Genomic DNA, 14760 nt, shown 5'->3' on the forward strand with positions numbered 1-14760 from the left:
TCTGCCCACCTTGGTCTCCCAAAGTGCTGGGTAATTACAGGCAAGAGCCACCTTGCTCAGCAAAAATCTAGCTTTTAAAGGCATTTTTAATATACTAATAGTATTCACTATTGTTTGCTTGTTCTTGTGATTAAAAAATAAGGGGAGAAAAGTTGTGGTTTGCTACCTTTCTAGTGGAGGCGTACCTTGCATGTGGTAGATAACAATTAGACATTTGTTGAACTAAATATGTGATTATGGCTCCCCAAAACTTCATCCCAGGGAAATGATGGTAATGTGAATAAGAGGCTTTCCTCCAGTGGGATACCTAGATGATAAGTAGAAGCCTATATCCTGGTTTTACTCGATTGAGACTTTATCCATACCCCTTGGAAGTTGTTTAATTTACCTCTACCCAGGCTCTTTACCTGCGTGTTGAAAACAGTTTGGAATAGATCCAAAGAAATTTGTTACTAAGGCCTTTTTTCTCTGTCAACCAGTCCTCTGGAATGAGGTGTTCAGTTGGCCTAAGGTTATTCATTTCTCATTTCCTTCAGCAAATATTTTTTTGAGGATCTGTTATGTGCCAGGCACTCTGCCGGGGTTTGGAATATAGAGATGAACAAAAGAGTGATAGGACCTATATTCCCTGAGCTTTTATTGACCAAGGGACTGTGACTTTTGATGTAATTTTATTTTTGAGAGAGGGTCTTTCTCTGTCACCCAGGCTGAAGTGCAAATCTCTGCTTACTGCAACCTCTGCCTCACGGGCTCAAGTGATTCTCCTGCCTAAGCCTCACAAATAGCTGGGACTACAGGTGCACACCACCTTGCCTGGCTAGTTTGTGTAATTTTTTTGTGTGTCTGTGGAGACAGGGTTTCACCATGTTGCTCAGGCTGGTCTCAAACTCCTGGACTCAGGTGATGTACCTGCCTTCCAAAGTGCTGGGATTACAGGCGTGAGCCACCATAATAATTATTATTAAAATAATTTTTAATTTTAAAAATTTAAAAATTCCTTTGCTTATTTATTATAAACTCAGTAGACAGCAGAATGTTTATATATTCACAGAGAGATCGATGTCTTATTCTGATGAGTCTCGACTGTCGAATCTTCTTCGGAGGATCACCCGGGAAGACGACAGAGACCGAAGACTGGCTACTGTAAAGCAGTTGAAAGAATTTATTCAGCAACCAGAAAATAAGCTGGTAAGTATAGTATGTTTGGAAATATGAGGATTTTTGTGTTTCCATAATAAAGTAGGTAATGCTGCCTTGAGTAGTTTAAGAATGGGGAAAGCCTGGCCATGAGCGCTGTGGCTCATGCCTGTAATCCCAGCGCTTTGGGAGGCTGAGGTGGGCAGATCGAGACCATCCTGGCTAACATGATGAAACCCCGTCTCTGCTAAAAAAAAAAAAAACCAAAAATTAGCTGGGCATGGTGGCAGACGCCTGTAGTCCCAGCTACTCGGGAGGCTGAGGCCGGAGAACGGCGTGAACCCTGGAGGCGGAGCTTGCAGTGAGAGCCGAGATCACACCACTGCACTCCAGCCTGGGCGACAGAGCAAGACTCTGTCTCATAAAAAAAAAAAAAAAAAGAATGGGGAAAGCCTGTATTATGATGATCTAGAACTTAATGTTCTCTAATATGTAATTTCTTTTTCTTCATAAAGACAAGATCTTGCTCTGTTGCACAGGCTGGAGTGCAGTGGCACAATCATAGCTCACTGCAGTCTCAAACTCCTGGATTCAAGCTATCCTCCCACTGTAGTCTCCTGAGTAGGGACTTTCAGGCATGTGCCACTACACCTGGCTGAGGTGGAAGAATCACTTGAGCCCAGGAATTCAGGGTTGCAGTGAGATAAGATCACACCTCTGCATGTCAACCTGGGCGACAGAGGGAGTTCTTGTCTCTTAAAACAACAATAGAAACGTAACAAGGTATAGGAAGGGTTACAATTTTTTCTTCATTTTCTTTACTGCAATTAAGAACCTGATATGGGCCAGGTGTCATGGCTCATGCCTGTAATCCCAGCATTTTGGGAGGCCAAGGCAAGTGGATCACCTGAGGTCAGGAGTTCGACACCAGCCTGCCCAACATAGTGAAACCCTGTCTCTACTGAACATACAAAATTAGCTGGGTGTGGTGGCACATGTCTATAATTCCTGTTACTTGGGAGGCTGAGGCAGGTGAATCGCTTGAACCCAGGAGACGGAGGTTGCAGTGAGCTGAGATCACGCCATTGCGCTCCAGCCTGGGCAACAAGAGTGAAACTCCATCTGAAAAAAAGAAAAAGAGCTTGAGCAGGAGAAAATTAATGAAGGTGGTCTAGTGAGGCAGATGACATTTGGCTCAAAGCAGGTTTCTTCTCCTTCCAAATTTTATTATGAGAAGTTTCAAATATATAGCAAGTTGAAAGAATTTGACATTGAATCTGTTAAACCCGTTATCTAATTTTTGTCGTTAACATTTTACCCTAAATACTGCCTTGTTGCGTATCTCTCCATCTGTCCCTCCATCCATCAGTCAATTTTTCAAATGCATTTCAGAGTAAATAAAGCAAGCTTTTTGAGTTTATTTTTTTGTTGATGATCACAGCTCTACGTTTCCAGTGGAGGAATTTCTTTCATAGTCTGAAAGGAAACATGGCATGCCTAATACATGCTCACTGGGGACTGGGAATACTAAAGAAACTAAAGTACTGTTGAATTATAATTTGGAGGGGAAGACAAGTAAAAAAGTACACAATGCTGTTCTTAAAAGTATAAGAATTTGAAGTTTTTATAAATGTATTTTCTTTTTAAGGTACTAGTTAAACAATTGGATAATATCTTGGCTGCTGTACATGATGTGCTTAATGAAAGGTAAGTAACTAATAATGGTTCAGTTTAAATGACTTTAAAATATATTTTTAGAAATTATTTAAAATACACAAGAAAATAAGCCCATTGGCTTTGTTTGTGAACATCTATTGACATTTCAGTGGGTCCTCTTGTCATATTTATCTGCATTAATTATGTTTTAATTACCATTAAATACAAATGGAATCCACTTGAAAATAAATTATTTATTTATTTATTTATTTATTTAATTTTTTGAGTTAGAGTCTCACCTTGTTGCCTAGGCTGGAGTGCGGTGGTGTAATCTTGGCTCTCTGCAACCTCCGCCTCCCAGGTTCAAGCGATTCTCCTGCCTCAGCCTCCGTGCACCACCACTGCCAGCTGATTTTTGTATTTTTAGTAGAGACAGGGTTTCACCATATTGGCCAGGCTGGTCTCAAACTCCTGACCTGAGGTGATCCACCCACTGTAGCCTCCCAAAGTATTGGGATTACAGGCGTGAGCCATTGCGCCCAGCAGGAATATGTTATTTTTTAAATTTGCTAGTCTCACTGAATAACTGAGTCTTGACTTATGGAGTGGCATAAACTCTTGATGCAGGCATGAATGAATACAATTAGTTTTTGTAAACTAGAGAATTTGAAACTGCTTAGAGAATAGAGGTAAAAGGAGTTTCCTTCTTCGGGTAAGAGTGGATTCAAACCATTTATTCTCTGGCTGTTGGAGTCTCCAGAGGTGTGTGGTCATTTTTTGTTACAGTGATTCCCAAAGAATTGCAGTGGTGGCAAGTACCCAAAATTTACTTCAGCCTGTCATAAACCTTAGTGCCTTTCGATGGTTTTATTTTATAGAGTTACTTTTTAAAGTTATATGTAAATCATTACTATTATCCTTTTAAGTTTCTGTATTTAACTATTACCATTTTTTATTTTATAGTCATTACATATTGAATATTATATAGAATGTAGTTATGTATAGTGTGTTTTATCTAATTGTTTGTTGCCGCCCTTTTCTGAGAGTTATTTAATACAGTTTGAGATGGAATTTAGCATTTCTGGGCCTTCCCTCACTGTTTGTAAATAACTGATTTTGTAAAAAGGAAGTAATGTCAGACAGATACTGTGGGGCAATGCAGGCTAGACAGAATATAGTATTTAGAGTGGAGAAAATTTCAACCTTTTGTGTAATTTGAATAGAAATTTTAAAAACTATTTAAGACATTCTTTTGTAAGATGTGTTACTCATGTCATCATAGAAAACTTAAGCCTTTTATGTGTGTTTTTTGTTTGTATTAAAATAAACACAGTAGCAAATTGCTTCAGGAGTTGAGACAGGAGGGAGCTTGCTGTCTTGGCCTTCTTTGTGCTTCTCTGAGCTATGAGGCCGAGAAGATCTTCAAGTGGATTTTTAGCAAATTTAGCTCATCTGCAAAAGATGAAGTTAAACTCCTCTACTTATGTGCCACCTACAAAGCACTAGAGACTGTAGGAGAAAAGAAAGCCTTTTCATCTGTAATGCAGGTAAGAATGAAGGGGGAAAAATGCATGATGTACTTGGGAAAAAATTTGTCCCTTAACACATGTCCTTGGAGGGGAGCTTGAAGAAGGGAAACGTGGAATAGGGATTATCTACTGATAGGAAATATTTTTTAAAAATTCCGCTTTCTCAGTTTGAGTGAAGGATACATGTTGAAGTTAGATTTGAAATAAGTTAGTTTTAAGATTTTTTCCTTGGCCGAGCGCAGTGGCTCACACCTGTAATCCCAGCACTTTGGGAGGCCGAGGCGGGCGGATCATGAGGTCAAGAGATCGAAACCATCCTGGCCAACATGGTGAAACCCCGTTTCTACTAAAAATACAAAAATTAGCCAGGCGTGATAGTGCACGCCTGTAGTCCCAGCTACTTGGGAGACTGAGGCAGGAGAATGGCTTGAACCAGGGAGTCAGAGGTTGCCGTGAGCCGAGGTCGCACCATTGCACTCCAGCCTGGCTGACAGAGCCAGACTCTGTCTCAGAAAAAAGAAAAAAAAAGGTTTTTTCCTCTTTGGTTTTTAGAAATGTTTTTTTGAGATTGCTTAGGACCAGAACGATTTGCAAATTTGAAAACAAGAACTGCACTAGGAATGCTGGATAGAAGAGTGCTTCACATTTGTTGAGGGAGACAAGAACTAAATATCACAACTTCCTTCTGAGCCTTTTGGTTTGCTAACGTGCCCCAAATTCTTATTCCAAATGTTATAAGATAATCATGTGTAAATGAATACTAGCTCTACTTAGCTTTATTTCACGTTTGTGTATCTGAATATATTAAAAAATCATTCCTCCCCCGGCCTTTTTTTTTTTTTTTTTGATACAGAGTCTTGTTCTGTTGTCCAGGCTGGAGGGCAGTGGCATGATCTTGGCTGAGTGCAACCTCTCCTCCCAGGTTCAAGCGATTCTCCTGCCTCAACCTCCCAAGTAGCTGGTATTACAGGAGCGCGCCACTAGCCTGGCTAATTTTTGTATTTTTAGTAGAGATGGGGTTTCATTGTGTTGGCCATGCTGGTCTTGAACTCCTGACCTCAAGTGATCCTCCTGCCTTGGCCTCCCAAAGTGCTGGGATTACTGTCATGAGCCACTGTACCTGGCCTAAAAGATCATTGCTGATTTAGTTTTAAGTAGGATTTTAAGTAATTAAATTTTTGTTGAGCTAATGTTTTTAGAAATTATGGTATTGATGTGTTTGGAATATCTGATATTAGGGTTTTTTTTTTTTTTTTTTACAGTTTTTGATATGCTTTATTTTGGGGATGTAGTTTAAAAAATATAAGGATTTTTTTTTTTTAAATAAAAAATGTATTTTTAACTGGGCATGTTGGCTCACTCCTGTAACCCCAGCACTGTGGGAGGCTGAGGATGGTGAATTGCTTCAGTCCAGGAGTTTGAGACCAGCCTGGGCAACATGGTGAAACCCTGTCTTTACCAAAAAAAAAAAAGGAAAAAAAATAAGTCAGGCATGGTGGCATGCACCTGTAGTCCCAGCTACTTGGAGGCTGAAACAGGAGGATCAATTGAGCCTGGGAGCTTGAGGCTACAGTGAGGTATGGTCAAGCTACTGCCCTCCATTATAGGCAAAACATTATTCCCCTTGATTATAGAGGTTTGAGAGAAATTTGAAGGAAGATTCAGAAAATTACCTGTAACTAAACAGAACGCCACCAGATTGGGCTTATTCTGCATGCATACAGTTTTTAGATTATGAACATTTCCCCAACTCTTGTGAAAATTCTTACATTCATAGAAAGGTAGATGCACCAGTAAAATAAATACCCGTAAATACAATAATAATTTCATAATACATACTCCACCTAGATTTACCACTTATTAATATTTTGCAAGTTTTATTTTCTCACACTTTTTTGTTGAGCCATCTGAAAACAGTACACATGATGACAATTCACCTCATAATGTTTTAGTATGCATCTCCTAAGAATAAGGTTTTTCTTCTGTATAACAAGAGTATTACAATCATACCTAAGAAAATGAATTTTATTACATATGTGTTTTATATTCAAATTTCTGTAATTACCCCTAAGATGTCTTTTAAATGGTTTTTAGCATTGATAGTCTGTGCTTGTATAGATTATAACATTGGCTATTGCAAAATAATGCTTTCCTTTTTCTTTTTCTTTCTTTCTTTTTTTTTTTTTTTTTTTTGAGATGTAGTCTTGCTCTGTTGTCCAAGCTGGAGTGCAGTAGCACGATCTCAGCTCACTGCAACCTCTGCCTCCCAGGTTCAAGCAGTTCTCCTGCTTCAGCCTACTGAGTAGCTGGGATTACAGGCATGTGCCACTATGCTCTGCTAATTTTTATATTTTTAGTAAAAACGGGTTTCATCATGCTGGCCAGGCAGATCTTGAACTCCTGACCTCGTGATCCACCTGCCTCGTCCTCCCAAAGTGCTGGGGTTACAGGTGTGAGCCACTGCACCCAGCCTAAAATGATGATTTTCCGATTCTAGCATTTCTTTTATAAGATTGCTATGTAAAGCAGAGCTTTTCCTTCTTTAGGGAAAAATGTTTTTTAACAGCCACAAAACAAATATTCTTTCAATGGAATGCCATATAGTTATTTATTATTTTATTTTTGCCATATATTTATTTAAAAAATTTATGTGTAATGGTAACATGAGCCTGCATGTTATTAATGTGTGGTGCCATACTGATCTTCTTTAATTCTAATATGAAGCAAGTACTAATATACTAAAGCATAAATTATATAAAATTTGCCTTATATTTTGGATTGGAAAGTAATTGTTGTACTCTATAGAAAAGTTTCCCAAATCCATTTTACTTTTTGTATTTGAAATTTAATCACGGGTAGAGTCTTAAAGAGAGCATTTAGGGATATTGTAAACAGGTGTTATTAAGGACTAATGTTAACTGATGTCAAATGACTAATATTAACAAACATTGAAGAAGAGAAAACAGTATTTGTTTTTAGCCTAACATCTTAGTGGAGTGAAATATTTTCAATTTATTTTATTTTATTTTATTTGAGATGGAGTCTTGCTCTGTTGTCCAGGCTGGAGTGCAGTGGTGCAATCTCAGCTCACGGCAACCTCTGCCTCCTGGGTTCAAGTGATTCTTGTGCTGCAACCTCCCTAGTAGGTGGGATTACAAATAAATTTTTTTTTTTTTTTTTTGAAATGGGGCCTCGCCTTGTCATCCAGACTGGAGTGCAGTGGCATGATCTCAGCTCACTGCAAGCTCCGTCTCCCGGGTTCATGCCATTCTCCTACCTCAGCCTCCCGAGTAACTGGGACTACAGACGCCCACCACCACTCCCAGCTAATTTTTTTTTTTTTTTTGTATTTTTAGTAGAGACAGGGTTTCACTGTGTTAGCAAGGATGGTCTCGATCTCCTGACCTCGTGATCCGCCCGCCTTGGCCTCCCAAAGTGCTGGGATTACAGGCGTGAGCCACCGTGCCCGGCCAAGTCAATTTTTTTTAAACTAAAACTACAGAATCTATTTTTCTTGGTCCCATACTCAGTTTTTTATGTAGTCACTTACTAAATAATGAACCTAATTTGCTTGTTTTCTCCCTATTTTGTTGAATGTTCACGGTTTGTAACTTTTATTTTTAAGCTTGTAATGACCAGCCTGCAGTCTATTCTTGAAAATGTGGATACACCAGAATTACTTTGCAAATGTGTTAAGTGCATTCTTTTGGTGGCTCGATGTTACCCTCATATTTTCAGCACGAATTTTAGGGTGAGTTCCCCATTCCGCCTTTCAGATCGTGGGATGAGGGGGATGGTTGTGTGTGTGAGGAACTGAGGAATCAGATGGAAAACAACGCCTCTGCTCCTTTGGATATAATCAGTGATATTTCAGGTTCCAGGGTTGAATGCCACATTTTTCTTTCTGACATTCATACCTTAAAATATTTGAAGAAAATGAACTATTTCATTGTTGTCAGAAACGTAGTTTTCTTATTTTCCTGCCCCTCTCCCCTTTCTAAGTTTCTAGAATGTCAAGTAGGTAGAACATAGATGCTCCTTTTAGAATCTTTTACTATGAAATGGTCCACAGGTGAATGGCAGTAATACCTTAAAATGATCAGCCCGCTCTCTCTTTGTTTCCATCAAGGATACAGTTGATATATTAGTTGGATGGCATATAGATCATACTCAGAAACCTTCGCTCACGCAGCAGGTCTCTGGTAAGTCTTGCAGCCTATACCAGTTATTTAAATACTGTTGGGGAGGAGCAGTGGTCCCCCAGTGACCATCTATCAATACCATTTCTTTAATAATGCAAGAAAACTAAGTCAGAGAAATGTTTTATTGTGGATGAACATTACTTGTTAGCTAAATATATCTTTTCAGAGGAATTACTAAGTAGGTGGGTAGAATAAGTACAGACAAGACTTACCCAAGTTATTTGTAGTTTGTACTGGTAGGAAAATATATGGTAAGAATATATGGTAGTGGCAATACCCTGAAGTGGACAATGGAAGATCCAAGTTATTTGTAACTTTTTATTGTTTTTCTGTTTTTTTTTTTTTTAAAAAGGAAATACAGGATTAATTTGGAGAATTGTCATAAATGAGAAATGGTTTTGTTTCCCTTTTTTTGGAGTTAAGTGAATGACTAGCTTGGCTCATTTGCACATTTCAGCTTGTTTCATGTGTCATAGTTTCTCATAACTTACTTGGTGTGATAAACTTTTGAAAACAGAATATTCAGGTGGTAGTGCTCTGTTTAATTTTCACTGAAGAGATGAGAGTATACACCTCTGGTGGTTAGATGTGGCCCTGGGATTAGCCAGGCCAATGGCAGATTGTGGCATTTTAGTCTTAAGTCATGTGTAGTGACAATATAGATATGAAATTTAGTGAAAAAGTAAGGAAATAACATTTACATGTTCATTTCTGCAGAAATTAAAGAGGTATTAAAGAGGTATTGATTAATCATGATCAGCATGTTTAACAGTATTAATTTTATGATATAGGACATGTTTTAGGATATGCTGCTTGAAAACCAGGTACCTGTTAAAACAAGGCTCTTATATTTTTTTAATTTGGATTTTTTGGTGTTTTTCTTCCCACCTACCCTTTCACAATTTCTTACACGATTCCAAGGGTGGTTGCAGAGTTTGGAGCCTTTTTGGGTAGCTGATCTTGCATTTTCTACCACTCTTCTTGGTCAGTTTCTAGAAGACATGGAAGCATATGCTGAGGTGAGTACACAGAAAGGTGTTTCTTAAAATTTTGGTTCAGAAAAAATAAAAATCTTAAATTGTGCTAGATTTATTTTAAAATAGCTCAGGCCTCCTGACATTTAAGCAGAATTGCAAGCCCATTGCAATATTTAAAAAAATTTTTTTTTTTTTTTTTTTTTGAGACGGAGTGTCACGCTGTCACCCAGGCTGGAGGGCAATGGCACGATCTTGGCTCACTGCAGCCTCTACTTTCTGGGTTCAAGCAATTCTCCTGCCTCAGCCTCCTGAGTAGCTGGGATTACAGGCACCCACCACCACACCCAGCTAATTTTTGTATTTTTAGTAGAGATGGGGGTTCACCATGTTGGCCAAGCTGGTCTCAAACTCCTGACCTCAGGTGATCCACCCGCGTCAGCCTCCCAAAGTGCTGGGATTATAGGCGTGAGCCACCGTGCCCAGTCAATGTTTTAAACATTTTTTTCAGATGTGTTTAACTTACCGGGAGAATTACTGGAAAGACTAAAAGAAACGTTGCAAGCTTCGTATTTTGCAAAGCTTTACATACTCTTGGTAGCTGGTATTTTTCTTTTTCTTTTTTTTTTTTTTTTAGACGGAGTCTCGTTCTGTCGCCCAGGCTGGAGTGCGGTGGTGTGATCTCAGCTCACTGCAAACTCTGCCTCCCGGGTTCACACCATTGTCCTGCCTCAGCCTCCCGAGTAGCTGGGACTACAGGCGTCCGCCACCACGTCTGGCTAATTTTTTGTATTTTTAGTAGAGACAGAGTTTCACCGTGTTAGCCAGGATAGTCTCGATCTCCTGACCTCGTGATCCACCTGCCTCGGCCTCCCAAAGTGCTGGGATTACAGGCGTGAGCCACCACGCCCAGCCGGTAGCTGGTATTTTTCTAAAGACATATTCTGTTATTTATTTTTATTTTTTGTTCCCAGACTTCAGAGTCTTAAAGCAAATTGATGCTGTTATAAAAAAACACAAAACACCAAAAGCCCCTGAAGACTCTCCTGTTACATACATACAGGAGATCTTGAATCATACTTCGGAGGACAAGCCTTGGCTTCAGCCAGCTTTTGTGACTGTACGAATATAGCATAGGAACTTTAAGAGTGCTCCTGAAACCTCTGTTACTGGTACTTGGCTTTTCTGACCCCACTGTCTTGGCTTAACTCTGTGCCATCTCTTATTTGGATCTCTTTGTGTTTCTTTCCTATTCAGATCAACCAATCAAGGCTCCCATACAGATTTTAGTCTCATCTTGTGTTTTTCATCTTTGCTGCTTATCGTCAACAGGAATTCAGTACCTTTAGTTGTACTGATATGTTTACTCTTTCCTAGAAAAGCAAGGAAATGTTTTGCTTCCGCTTTTTTTTTCTTTGCCCCCACACCTAGAACGTCTTTTTTCATAGCCCACGTTTAAAGCTGATCTACCTTTCAGAAGCCACACGTTCTAGTTTGTAGAGATGCTTCCCCTTGTTATCCTTAAGATCTCATTCTCTTCTGTTATTTTGGTGCTTAATTTTAAGTAGATATGTACATTGGTTCTGGTATTCCAGTTTTTGCGAATCTTGTCCTTTTCATGTATCGTAATTCCTCAGTTATACATCTCTGTGGGCTGGGTCTTACAACCTCCCTTTGCTCTTCATGGGCATGCTCTTGGTTTGGAGGACTTACTGTTGAGCTGAGTATACCTAGCTCAAAGAATACCTAGAATGAGATTTTTAGCCCAAAACTAATTGAGGAATGGCAAAAGCTTCTGTCTTCATTTATACCTTCATATAACTAGAGTATATGTACTAGAATTTATTTTTCACCAATGGCTTTCTGAGTTGGTATAAGAAGTTATTTCCTTAATTTGTTGTCTGTTGGGTTTAATGTTGGCTTTTTGAAATAATTAGGTAAACCCATTTTTGTATTTAGAGTCATGAATATTCTCGTGGGCCACAGTTCCTCTTTATAAAAGCCTAAAAATCTATTCCAAAATGAATTGATTTAAGTATTTTAGAGTTTTTTTTTTTTTTTTGAGACGGAGTCTTGCTCTGTCGCCCGGGCTGGAGTGCAGTGGCCGGATCTCAGCTCATTGCAAGCTCCGCCTCCTGGGTTTACGCCGTTCTCCTGCCTCAGCCTCCTGAGTAGCTGGGACTACAGGCATCCGCCACCTCGCCCGGCTAGCTTTTTGTATTTTTTAGTAGAGATGGGGTTTCACCGTGTTAGCCAGGATGGTCTCAAACTCCTGACCTCGTGATCCGCCCGTCTCGGCCTCTCAAAGTGCTGGGATTACAGGCTTGAGCTGTTTTTTTTTTTTTTTTTTTTTTTTTTTATAAAAACAATGCACTACTTAACAAGAATGCTGTGAATTCGCATCTAGGACCTCAGCCATGTGGCCTCTGGGAATCAGTGGATGAAGACGTCCCTCCTCCATCAGTGTCATTACCAAAGCTGGCTGCACTTCTCCGGGTGTTTAGTACTGTGGTGAGGAGCATTGGGGAACGCTTCAGCCCAATTCGGGGTCCTCCAATTACTGAGGCATATGTAACAGATGTAAGTGCTTTTGGGCGTTTCAAGTGTCATTCAAAAATAAAATTGTTTTACATTGTAAATGTTTCTCTTTACCTAGTGAACTGTTATTAATCTTTCATTTGTTTAGCATGTATGTATGTATGTATATCTGTATATATTGTCTGACTGCTTTCTTAAATAGCCAGAAAAGTAGGGAATCCTATTATATCTCATCCTCCTTTCATCCAGCTCCCTACCCTCCCATGACAAAAGGCCGTTCTGAATTTTTAAATCTTACTCTTTTGTTTCTAAATAATATTTATTATAATTTTACTTTTAAATTATTGGGTTTCCTTTTAGTTTTTCAACGTACTACGAATAGCACACTATAGGAAAAGCCTCAGAAAGTAATCTTCTCTGAGCATAAGATGGAACTCATGAAAACTTGTATACTTTTATATTCTTTGATAGCCTGATATCAAAGAACATAAATTAAAAATGAGGTAGCTAGATTGCCACACTTCAGCAGCCTCAAACATTAGCTGCACTGTTTGTAGCATATCCAGTGATGGTTCAGTGGGAAAGACACGAGAAATGAACCCCAGGCATTGTACTCTGCTTTGAATAAGGAGAGAGAAGCATGTGTGATGCAGTCAGAAAAGATTTAATCTAACTGACGAAAATTTTATTGTTAGGATAAAACTTACTTTTAGGAGCATATACTTTTACTGAACGTGTTGCTCTATAAAATAGGATATTGATTATATAGATATATAAAATTTTTAGTAAGTTGTGCATTTGAGCAGAAATGTCAGAACTTAAAGATAAATGAAACCAGCGTATTGGTATTTTAAACCAATATGGTTTCAAAATGGTTTAATATCTTTGCTTCATTTTTAATGTCTAAAAGATGGTTGTTTGAAGACTACAGAGTTGAAACAAAAAGCCATTAACTCAGACATAAAATAAAAGGGACATAATTTATAGGATAGGTGTATATTGATTTATGAGGATCTTTTAGGCCTTTGAGAATGGTAGAATGGTGGGTTTTTTTGTTTTTGTTTTTGTTTTTGGAGCTGGAGCCTCACTCTGTCACCCAGGCTGGAGTGTAGTGGTGCAATCATAGCTTATTGTAATCTTGAACTCTTGGGCCCAAGTAAACCTCCCACCTCACTCAGCCCTACAAGTGAGTGTTACCATACCCAGCTTTTTTTCTTTTTAAAGTGGGTTGGCGCCATTATGACTCAGTGCAACCTCTGTCTCCTGGGCTCAGGTGATCCTCCCTCCATAGCCTGCTAATTTTTTATTTTTGTTGAGGTGGGGTCTCAGTGTTTCCCAGGCTGGTCTTAAACTTTTGGCCTCAAGCACTCTTCCCAACTCAACCTCCCACAGTGTTGGGATTATAGACATGAGCCACTGTGCACGGCCAAGAATGCTTCCCTTTCCGCTCCCATATTTTTTTTTTGGAGACGTGGTCTCTGTTCCCTAGGCTGGAGTGCAGTGGCACGATCTTGGCTCACTGCAGCCTTGACCTCCCAGGCTTAAGTGATCCTCCCACCTCAGCCTCTCAAGTAGTTGGGACTACTAGTGTATGCCACCACGCCCAAATAATTAAAAAAAAATTTGGTAGAGATGAGGTGTTGTTATGTTGACTTGGCTGGTCTCAAACTCCTGGACTCAAGCAAACCTTTCAGCTAATCCTCTCAAAGAGCTGGGATGATAGATGTAAGTCACTGTGCCCAACCTCCAAGGATGCTTTTAATGAAAACTTTGGGTAAACTAAAATCCTTTATGTGTTGGTTGTTAATTATTAAAGAAATTATTATTATTTTTTTTTAGCATTTATTTGCTCTGTTTTCTCCCCTATTTTATTAGAAATTTAGTAGACAGTTATTGGCCATTATAGTTTAGTGGGGGATTTTGTTTGTATATGTGTTGGAAATAATATGATTTTTGAAGATACTGTGTGGTAAGCTTGAGAGTGCTGATCTTTCAAAAGAGACCATCAGTAGATACTTTAATGAGCTTAAAGTGACTTGTATGTTTAGTTTTAAAAGATTGATTCCCAAAAGCCCAATAGCTAGCTTGTAGTATGTGTGGGCAGGCTATTCCCATGCTGTCAATACCGTTACTGTCGTGGTGTATTTCATGATAAAGATTCTGAGCTTCAGCCATTTGGTGACATTGGGAGAAACGAAGTTGGGTATATAGGAAATAGAGGATGGCAGATTCCATTTCCTGTCATAATAGCACTTGAGGATTTTTTAGTCAAGATCAGGTTTACATACTGTACTAAAGATATTATTATTCAACTACTGAGAACTACAATATTAAGAGACTGCTGGCAAGGCAAGCAGTTAATTTTCAGTTGAAATTGCATTAAATAAAAAGTATTTTCTTGGTTTGTGGAAGTATGTGAATTTTTTTAAAAAGCTGCTTGTTTTCCCCATTTACAGGTTCTGTACAGAGTAATGAGATGTGTGACGGCTGCAAACCAGGTGTTTTTTTCTGAGGCTGTGTTGACAGCTGCTAATGAGTGTGTTGGTGTTTTGCTCGGCAGCTTGGATCCTAGCATGACTATACATTGTGACATGGTCATTACATATGGATTAGACCAACTGGAGAATTGCCAGACTTGTGGTACCGATTATATCATCTCAGTGTTGAATTTACTCACGCTGGTATGTGAATTATTCCTTTTTCTTTTTTAATGTGTTGGTTTAT

At 39.0% G+C, this 14760-nt stretch overlaps 1 protein-coding gene and 1 long non-coding RNA gene across 2 annotated transcripts in view; one reads left to right on the forward strand and one right to left on the reverse strand.

Annotated features, from left to right (window-relative positions):
• SMG1 (SMG1 nonsense mediated mRNA decay associated PI3K related kinase) overlaps positions 1 to 14760 on the forward strand; it is a 120520-nt gene that overhangs the window by 34649 nt on the left and 71111 nt on the right. The window contains 9 exon segments of the mRNA XM_033235613.1: positions 1052 to 1188; positions 2786 to 2844; positions 4127 to 4340; positions 7948 to 8073; positions 8452 to 8524; positions 9446 to 9543; positions 11906 to 11927; positions 11930 to 12078; positions 14493 to 14717. Of these exon segments, the coding sequence (XP_033091504.1) occupies positions 1052 to 1188; positions 2786 to 2844; positions 4127 to 4340; positions 7948 to 8073; positions 8452 to 8524; positions 9446 to 9543; positions 11906 to 11927; positions 11930 to 12078; positions 14493 to 14717 (1103 nt within the window).
• LOC117097601 lies at positions 1007 to 9520 on the reverse strand. The gene is made up of 2 exons (XR_004443001.1): positions 9435 to 9520; positions 1007 to 1141 (listed from the first exon to the last, which is right to left on the reverse strand). It is a non-coding gene; the product is annotated as an uncharacterized LOC117097601 (long non-coding RNA).

This window comes from Trachypithecus francoisi, unplaced genomic scaffold (genome assembly GCF_009764315.1).
Source record: "Trachypithecus francoisi isolate TF-2019V2 unplaced genomic scaffold, Tfra_2.0 Lachesis_group15, whole genome shotgun sequence".
In the NCBI taxonomy this organism is placed as follows: Eukaryota; Metazoa; Chordata; class Mammalia; order Primates; family Cercopithecidae; genus Trachypithecus; species Trachypithecus francoisi.